The sequence below is a fragment of the Callionymus lyra genome, chromosome 18 (genome assembly GCF_982586985.1).
Source record: "Callionymus lyra chromosome 18, fCalLyr1.hap1.1, whole genome shotgun sequence".
NCBI lineage: Eukaryota > Metazoa > Chordata > Actinopteri > Syngnathiformes > Callionymidae > Callionymus > Callionymus lyra.
The window spans coordinates 3811054-3821053 of NC_141835.1; the positions used below are offsets into that span (position 1 = coordinate 3811054).

General features: G+C 40.5%; 1 protein-coding gene across 1 annotated transcript in view; it reads left to right on the top strand.

Moving 5' to 3' along the window:
- The window catches only part of plekhd1 (pleckstrin homology and coiled-coil domain containing D1), a 14757-nt gene that overhangs the window by 1874 nt on the left and 2883 nt on the right, over window positions 1–10000 (top strand). The window contains exons 2-10 of the mRNA XM_087779755.1: window positions 766–859; window positions 960–1049; window positions 4388–4464; window positions 4518–4609; window positions 4669–4721; window positions 4774–4868; window positions 4926–5019; window positions 8636–8805; window positions 9888–10000. The exon at window positions 9888–10000 is cut by the window's right edge and continues 20 nt beyond it. Of these exons, the coding sequence (XP_087635881.1) occupies window positions 766–859; window positions 960–1049; window positions 4388–4464; window positions 4518–4609; window positions 4669–4721; window positions 4774–4868; window positions 4926–5019; window positions 8636–8805; window positions 9888–10000 (878 nt within the window). The remainder of the gene's footprint in view (window positions 1–765; window positions 860–959; window positions 1050–4387; window positions 4465–4517; window positions 4610–4668; window positions 4722–4773; window positions 4869–4925; window positions 5020–8635; window positions 8806–9887) is intronic.

The following is a 10000-nucleotide window of genomic DNA, read 5'->3' on the forward strand; positions in this document are numbered from 1 at the left end:
TAAAGATGTAATTATTTGTATATTGAAAGTTTGAATGATCTTTTATTATATATATAAAATTACCTATAAAGAAAAAATTAAATACCATTTATTATTTGATCTACGTTTTTATATTGAACTTAAAAGTTACAAAAATTGAAAAAAAAAATGAATTTGGAACATTTATTGGATAATTTTTAACTCTTTTTTCAATCAAATAATAATCAAACTTTCAATAAAAACTTTCTCCTTCTCCTTCTCCTCCTTCTCCTTCTCCTTCTCCTTCTTCTTCTCCTTCTCCTTCTCCTTCTCCTTCTTCTCCTTCTTCTCCTTCTTCTCCTTCTCCTTCTCCTTCTTCTTCTCCTTCTCCTTCTTCTCCTTCTTCTCCTTCTTCTCCTTCTTCTCCTTCTTCTCCTTCTCCTTCTCCTCCTTCTCCTTCTCCTTCTTCTTCTCCTTCTCCTTCTTCTCCTTCTTCTCCTTCTTCTCCTTCTTCTCCTTCCCCTTCTCCTCCTTCTCCTTCTCCTTCTTCTTCTCCTTCTCCTTCTCCTTCTTCTTCTCCTTCTTCTTCTCCTTCTTCTCCTTCTTCTCCTTCTCCTTCTCCTCCTTCTCCTTCTCCTTCTTCTTCTCCTTCTCCTTCTCCTTCTCCTTCTCCTTCTTCTTCTCCTTCCTCTCCTTCTTCTCCTTCTCCTTCTCCTTCTTCTCCTTCTTCTCCTTCTCCTTCTCCTTCTCCTTCTTCTCCTTCTTCTCCTTCTTCTCCTTCTTCTTCTTCTCCTCCTCCTCCTGAAGGTTCTTCATCATCAAGGACAGCTTCCTGCTCTACTACGCCGAGAACGAGAAGAGAAGCTTCGAGAGCAACAGGTTCTTCAACATCCACCCCAAGGTCAGCGACATACAAATAAAAATGACTTACTTACTTACAGGGTGAGCGGCACGACCTCTGACCTCTGCATCTTTTGTCCCCCTGACCCCTGACCCCCCAGGGAGTCATTCCTCTGGGAGGATGCGTGGTCTCGTGCAGCGAGGACATGGGGATGCCGTACGCCATCGTGGTCAACCTGGAGGACTTCACGGTGGGTTCGGTAGCATGAGTGCTAGCTTAGCTTGAGCTAACTATATTAGCAACAACACAAACTTCTCCTGAAACACTCGTATCACTTTAGAAGGACTCAGGAAGCGCATACATCTGCCAAGGAGCTCATTGGACGTGACAATAATAACATTATACAACAATTTGGTGAGAACTAGTGGACAAAATGGAGGCAGTGGCTAATATTAGCATCACTAGCTTAGCACTTTTACATGCCAAGAGGATGTAGATGCTAACGGTTAGCATCTCTAGCCTAGCATAGACAATGATAAGTTAAAAAGATAAACTGATGTTATTCACTGTAATAACAATTTAATAACATAATTAATGTCAATGTTATTTGTTTTATTCGTATGAATCATCTATTATTCAAGTAGAAGGACATTTAAAATGGATGCTATACTTGTTAGCTTAGCTCGTCGCTATCAGCTAGCACTGCAGATGTTTGTGTTTTGAGAATCAAAAACACATCATTGTTTCATATTATTTGATGTATGAATGTTTTAAAATATATATTTAAAACTGTCCAGTGACTACTGTACTACTGTACTACTGTACTACTGTACTACTGTACTACTGTACTAATGTACTACTGTACTTTAGTATCAGTTGTTTATTTACCTTGTTTGTCATCAATATGCTCTTTGAAAAAAGAATATAATACCTGGTCGTAATAAAATGGTTTCATGACTGTTTTTGTGCTACTTTGACTTGTTTGATGTTTTTATTGTGGATAAATACACACTAAAATGAAACTACTATAGTATATTTAATAAAAGCTGCTTCTGCACAACATCCACGATGGTTTGATGTTGTGTTGATGTTGTGTTGATGTTGATGTTGATGTTGTGTTGATGTTGATGTTGATGTTGATGTTGATGTTGATGTTGATGTTGTGTTGATGTTGATGTTGTGTTGATGTTGATGTTGATGTTGTGTTGATGTTGATGTTGTGTTGATGTTGATGTTGTGTTGATGTTGTGTTGATGTTGATGTTGTGTTGATGTTGATGTTGTGTTGATGTTGTGTTAATGTTGATGTTGTGTTGATGTTGATGTTGTGTTGATGTTGATGTTGTGTTGATGTTGATGTTGTGTTGATGTTGATGTTGATGTTGTGTTGATGTTGATGTTGTGTTGATGTTGTGTTGATGTTGATGTTGTGTTGATGTTGTGTTGATGTTGATGTTGTGTTGATGTTGTGTTGATGTTGGTGTTGATGTTGGTGTTGATGTTGATGTTGTGTTAATGTTGATGTTGATGTTGTGTTGATGTTGTGTTGATGTTGTGTTGATTTTGATGTTGATGTTGTGTTGATGTTGATGTTGATGTTGTGTTAATGTTGATGTTGTGTTGATGTTGATGTTGTGTTGATGTTGGTGTTGATGTTGATGTTGATGTTGATGTTGATGTTGATGTTGATGTTGTGTTAATGTTGATGTTGATGTTGATGTTGTGTTGATGTTGATGTTGATGTTGTGTTGATGTTGATGTTGATGTTGTGTTAATGTTGATGTTGATGTTGTGTTGATGTTGATGTTGATGTTGATGTTGATGTTGATGTTGATGTTGATGTTGATGTTGATGTTGATGTTGATGTTGTGTTGATGTTGATGTTGATGTTGATGTTGATGTTGATGTTGATGTTGTGTTAATGTTGATGTTGATGTTGTGTTGATGTTAATGTTGATGTTGATGTTGATGTTGATGTTGTGTTGATGTTGTGTTGATGTTGATGTTGATGTTGTGTTGATGTTGATGTTGATGTTGTGTTAATGTTGATGTTGATGTTGTGTTGATGTTGATGTTGATGTTGTGTTGATGTTGATGTTGATGTTGTGTTAATGTTGATGTTGATGTTGATGTTGATGTTGTGTTGATGTTGATGTTGATGTTGTGTTGATGTTGATGTTGATGTTGATGTTGATGTTGATGTTGATGTTGTGTTGTGTTGTGTTGTGTTGATGTTGATGTTGATGTTGTGTTGATGTTGTGTTGATGTTGTGTTGATGTTGATGTTGATGTTGATGTTGTGTTGATGTTGATGTTGATGTTGATGTTGATGTTGATGTTGTGTTGATGTTGGTGTTGATGTTGATGTTGCGTTAATGTTGATGTTGATGTTGTGTTGATGTTGATGTTGATGTTGATGTTGATGTTGATGTTGATGTTGATGTTGATGTTGATGTTGTGTTGATGTTGATGTTGATGTTGATGTTGTGTTAATGTTGATGTTGATGTTGTGTTGATGTTGATGTTGATGTTGATGTTGTGTTGATGTTGATGTTGGTGTTGATGTTGATGTTGTGTTAATGTTGATGTTGATGTTGATGTTGATGTTGTGTTGATGTTGTGTTGATGTTGATGTTGATGTTGATGTTGATGTTGATGTTGATGTTGATGTTGATGTTGATGTTGATGTTGTGTTGATGTTGATGTTGATGTTGATGTTGTGTTAATGTTGATGTTGTGTTGATGTTGATGTTGATGTTGATGTTGATGTTGTGTTAATGTTGATGTTGATGTTGATGTTGATGTTGTGTTGATGTTGATGTTGTGTTGATGTTGTGTTGATGTTGATGTTGATGTTGATGTTGTGTTGATGTTGATGTTGATGTTGTGTTAATGTTGATGTTGATGTTGATGTTGATGTTGATGTTGATGTTGATGTTGATGTTGATGTTGATGTTGTGTTGATGTTGATGTTGATGTTGTGTTAATGTTGATGTTGATGTTGTGTTGATGTTGATGTTGATGTTGATGTTGATGTTGATGTTGTGTTGATGTTGATGTTGATGTTGATGTTGATGTTGATGTTGTGTTGTGTTGTGTTGTGTTGTGTTGATGTTGATGTTGTGTTGATGTTGTGTTGATGTTGTGTTGATGTTGATGTTGATGTTGTGTTGATGTTGATGTTGATGTTGATGTTGATGTTGATGTTGATGTTGATGTTGTGTTGATGTTGATGTTGTGTTAATGTTGTGTTGATGTCGATGTTGTGTTGTGTTGATGTTGTGTTGATGTTGTGTTGATGTTGATGTTGATGTTGATGTTGATGTTGATGTTGATGTTGTGTTGATGTTGATGTTGATGTTGTGTTGATGTTGATGTTGATGTTGTGTTGATGTTGATGTTGATGTTGATGTTGATGTTGTGTTGATGTTGATGTTGATGTTGTGTTGATGTTGTGTTGATGTTGATGTTGATGTTGATGTTGATGTTGATGTTGTGTTGATGTTGATGTTGATGTTGTGTTGATGTTGATGTTGATGTTGTGATGTTGTGTTGATGTTGTGTTGATGTTGTGTTGTTATCGCCACAGGGCGCCGTGGTGGTTGCGGCCGAGTCAGCGGACGAGCAGCTGCAGTGGATGGAGATGCTGCAGGACTCTGGGAAAGTGTGAGTATTGATCGCCTGTGATGTCGGACGGACCTGAGCCTCGATGTCTGCAGGACCTGGAAGAACGCTCAGCTGGGCGAGGCCATGATCGAGAGTCTGGAGGCCCAGGGTCTGCAGCTGGCCAAGGAGAAGCAGGAGTACCTGGGTAAACCTGCAGCCTCTCCAGCATGGAGGAGATGTTTGAACGTGTGATGTCGCTCGTAGATAAACTGATGGAGGAGACGGAGGAGCTGAGCCACCAGAGGGCGCAGCGAGAGGTACGAGTGAAGGGGGTCACTGTGACCCGGTCTCTGACGCTCTGATTGACAGGAGCTGGAGCGACTGAACCAGGTGCTGGAGGAGGAGAAGATGAAGTTCGAGGAGGTGGTGACGGAGCTGAAGGCGGAGCAGGAGCAGATCAAACTGTAAACACCTTCTTCAGCCTCAACATCAATGTTTCTGAGGATCAACTGTGTCTGCAGAGATCTGGACGGAACATCTCAGTCGCTGCGAGGAGTGGAGAGTGAGAAGCAAGAGCTGAGCAGCCTGACCGTCATGTTGCAGACCTCCATCCAGGTCAGTGACACACACCTGTGACACACACAACTGTGACACACAACTGTGACGCACAACTGTGACGCACAACTGTGACAACACAACTGTGACAAACACACCTGTGACACACACACCTGACACACCTGTGAACACACAACTGTGACACACAACTGTGACACACAACTGTGACACACAACTGTGAACACACCTGTGACGCACAACTGTGATGCACAACACCGTTTCAGAAAAAACGGTGCCCTTGGACAAATGAAGATCTCCTGAGTCTGAAGAGACTTTGTCGAAAGACTGAGCGTCTCTGGAAGTCCACTAAACTTGAGGTGCACAGACTTCACCTCACGGATCTGATGACTACTTACAATGAGATGGTAGAAACTGCTAGATCTGATTACATCAGAAAACTGGTAGCAGCAAATAGGAAAAACCCCAAAGTGTTGTTTGACACGATTAATTCTCTCGTGTCTCCTGCTCCTCAAATCACGCCTGTCTTCTGTGAAGCTGACAGCAATGCATTGTTGAGATTTTTCATTGACAAAATTAAATTGATCAAAGAGAAAATCTACTGTCTCTGAGCCCCTCTCCTCCTCTTGGTTCTCCTTCACTGCTGTATCTTTGGGTGATATTTCGGCACTAGTGAACAAGATGAAACCCTCCTCTTGCTCAGATGACATCCTTCCTTGTAGGCTTTTTATCAAAGTATTTGATATAATTGGCCCCTGGGTTACCAATATGGTGAACCTCTCCCTTTCCACAGGGGTTTTTCCCAATGCATTTAAACATGCCATTGTGGAGCCTCTGCTCAAAAAACCAGGCTTAGACCCGACTGACCTCAGTAATTTCAGGCCTATTTCTAAGCTCCCTTTCTTGTCCAAGATCTTGGAGAAGGTGGTGTCTGAGCAACTATCTTTGTTCCTGGATCAGAGCGACATCCATGAGAAGTTTCAGTCTGGCTTCCGTAAACATCACTCTACGGAGACAGCTTTATTGAAAGTGTCCAGTGACATCATGATGTCGGCTGACTCTGGTAAATTCACTGTTCTGGTTCTCTTGGATCTGTCGTCAGCCTTTGACACAGTTGATCACCAGATCCTGCTGAGAAGACTGAGGGATGAAGACTGTCTGGGTCTGTGTTAGAATGGTTCTCATCTTACCTTTCTGGGCGCAGTTTTAGTGTATCTGCCAATCAAATGAGGTCTGAATTGGCAGATCTGTTGTGTGGAGTCCCTCAAGGTTCTGTTCTGGGTCCTTTATTGTTTTTGCTGTACTTGATTCCCCTCGGTAAAATCATTCAGAGATTTCCAGATGTTTCTTATCACATTTTTGCTGATGACATCCAGCTCTACTGCTCTTTTGACCCAACTGAGCCCCAGAGGCTGAACTTAGTCAATTGTTTGCTAGAAATCAAACAATGAGTGAAAACACTTTACAGCTAAATGTGGACAAAACTGAAACTCTGGTGATTTCTCCTGATGATAAGATTCCAGGGTTGAGTCAGTACTTGAGTGACTTAGGTCAGTCTGTCAAACTGAGCCTGAGAAACCTGGGTGTTGTATTTGATAAAGACATGTATCTTGTTCAACACTGAAGAAAACTGACCACAAACTGTTTCCTTCAACTGAGAAAAATCTCTAAACTTAGGAAAATGTTGTCGGAACATGATCTGGATCTTATAATCCATGCGTTTGTTTCTTCTCGTCTGGACTATTGTAACAGTTTATTTTGTGTCTAAACAAGAAGGATCGTCTCGCCTGCAGTTCATACAAAACTCTGCAGTCAGAATTCTGAGCCGCTCTAGTAGAAGAACTCACATTTCTCCGGTCCTTAAAACTCTTCACTGGCTTCCAGTTTCTTTCAGGATCAACTTTAAAATTCTGGTTCTTACTTTCAGATCTATTCATGGTCAGGCTCCTCCTTACATCACTGATCTGATCCAGCCTTACACCCCAGCTCGGGCTCTGAGGTCTGTGGATCAGAATCTACTTATGGTTCCACGCACACGGCTCAGGACCAGAGGAGAGAAATCTTTTCAGGCTGTTGCTCCTAAGCTTTGGAACAATCTTCTCTCTCTTTGCTCTTGATGATCTACTGACTCCTTTAAGAAACATATGTGTTTGATGATCTACTGACTCCTTTAAGAAACATCTTAAGACGTTTCTATTTGTTCAGGCTTTTCCTTGAATTTCTGGAACTCCTGTGTTGTTCTCAGTATTATCTTGATCTTTAAAGTATGTACTTTTTTGAGTATTGTTTTGATTGTTTAAGCGCTTTGTGACCCTGGTCTCGAAAAGCGCTATATAAATAAATATTACTTACTTACTTACTTACTTACAACTGTGACACACAACTTTGACGACACAACTGTGAAGATACAGCTGTGACACACAACTGTGAACACACACAACTGTGAACACACACAACTGTGAACACAAAACTGTGAACAAAAACTTGTGACCCACACCTGTGAACACACAACTCAGACACAACTGTTACACACAACTGTGAAAACGCACAACTTTGATCACACACCTGTGACACACACCTGTGAACACACGACTGTGAACAAACAACTGTGAACACACAACTGTGACACACAACTGTGAACACATGACTGTGAACAAACAACTGTGAACACACAACTGTGACGACACAACTGTGACACACAACTGTGACGCACAACTCATATGTAACAACAATCACTACACAACTGCATCACCAGTCGAGGTGTCGATGTGTGGAAGAGAAACTTGTGACGTGAAAACTTGATGTTGGGAAATAACTTTGTAAACTTATCTGTAACTTAAATATATGTTTTTTAAATGAACCAAGAAAATAATGAATAATATGACAAATGAGAGATTTTGAACTAAATCTAAATTTTATTTATTTAATGTTTTTGAAAAATATTGCATTACTTTTGATAAAATAAAATGTCTTAATGTATTTTGTATTGTTTTTATTTGTAATACTACATGATCTCTATTATTCTTATATATTAAATACATCTTGTCTTTTCCTAAGAAACACCAAAAACATTATGACTATGTGATGTTCCTAATAATAACTACTGCCTCCATTTTGTCTGCAACAAGTGCTAACCATTAGCAGCTAATTCGTTTTTGTATGGATCAATGCTAAGCTAGGCTAGGATGCTAACGTTGCCCTCTATTTTCTCAGGATATATATATATATATATTTTCTCATTATATGTCTCAGTATATAAATACATTAGTTTGTAATAGTGAGCACGTGTTACAGATAAAATGGAGGTAGAGGCTAATATTAGCATCACTAGTTCATGCCAAGAGAATGTAGATGCTAACGGTTAGCATCTCTAGCTTAGCATAGACATTGAGCAGTTTAATAAAAGATAAACTCAGTTGCTATAGTAACAGATATAGAAAGTCTATTATGTCTGTCGTGTTTTCACTTTACTTTCTATGTAACTATAAATACTATTCCTTTTTATTTTATTTGTACAAATCGATGAGTCGACACAAGATCTTTTCAATTATTTAGCCGAGGCTCAGATGCCAGGAAGTTCTTCAGAACCTTCTGGAAATGTTTCCATCAGTGATGCAACATTAATATGTGCTGAGATGTTTGACGCGTGTCTTCACAGCAACTGTCCCTGGAGAAGCAGAGGACTCTGGACCTGCTGGAGGGGAAGGAGGAGGACGAGGAGATGGAGGTGAAGGACCAGGCGAGCGACGTGGACCTGCTGCAGGACCTGCAACACATCGAGGAGCAGATGAAGATCCTGATCCGAGAGAAGGACGAGGCTGAGAACAAGTGAGTGATTATGAACGTGATGTTTGAACCAGAAATAAACCTTCGTGATGTTAAACACGTGGAAAGATAAGAGGCTCATGATAATGGTTCAAGCTGAGTGGAAATATGTATTGATTGTTGAGCAACTGAGTGATTGATCAGCTCAGTGAGAGAGAGATCGACCTCTGCACTAATGTGGACGTGTGACCTCTCTAATGTTGACCTGTGACCTCACTAATGTGGACGTGTGACCTCGCTAATGTTGACCTGTGACCTCACTAATGTGGACGTGTGACCTCGCTAATGTTGACCTGTGACCTCACTAATGTGGACGTGTGACCTCGCTAATGTTGACCTGTGACCTCACTAATGTGGACGTGTGACCTCGCTAATGTTGACCTGTGACCTCACTAATGTGGACGTGTGACCTCGCTAATGTTGACCTGTGACCTCACTAATGTGGACGTGTGACCTCGCTAATGTTGACCTGTGACCTCACTAATGTTGACGTGTGACCTCGCTAATGTTGACCTGTGACCTCACTAATGTTGACGTGTGACCTCGCTAATGTTGACCTGTGACCTCACTAATGTGGACGTGTGACCTCGCTAATGATGTGTGACCTCACTAATGTTGACCTGTGACCTCTCTAATGTTGCCCTGTGACCTCACTAATGTTGACCTGTGACCTATCTAATGTTGACGTGTAACCTCGCTAATGTTGACCTGTGACCTCACTAATGTTGGCCTGTGACCTCTCTAATGTTGACCTGTGACCTCACTAATGATGTGTGACCTCACTAATGTTGACGTGTGACCTCTCTAATGTTGACCTGTGACCTATCTAATGTTGACCTGTGACCTCTCTAATGTTGACCTGTGACCTCACTAATGATGTGTGACCTCACTAATGTTGACGTGTGACCTCTCTAATGTTGACCTGTGACCTCTCTAATGTTGACCTGTGACCTCACTTATGTACGTAGTGATGAAAGTAAGTTCTGTTTCCTGAACTATTGTTGCCACCCAGTGGTGTGACGCCGCTACTGCACTGATGTTCTCTGACGCTCTCATCATCCAGAAGTTTCTTCTTCTTCTCTCAGGATCCTGAACAACGAGCAGCGCAGTCTGGTCCTGCAGCAGGAGCGAGAGTTCTACTCCACTCAGGCGCAGACGCTGCAGCAGTCGCTCTCGCAGCTCAACGCAGACAAACGTC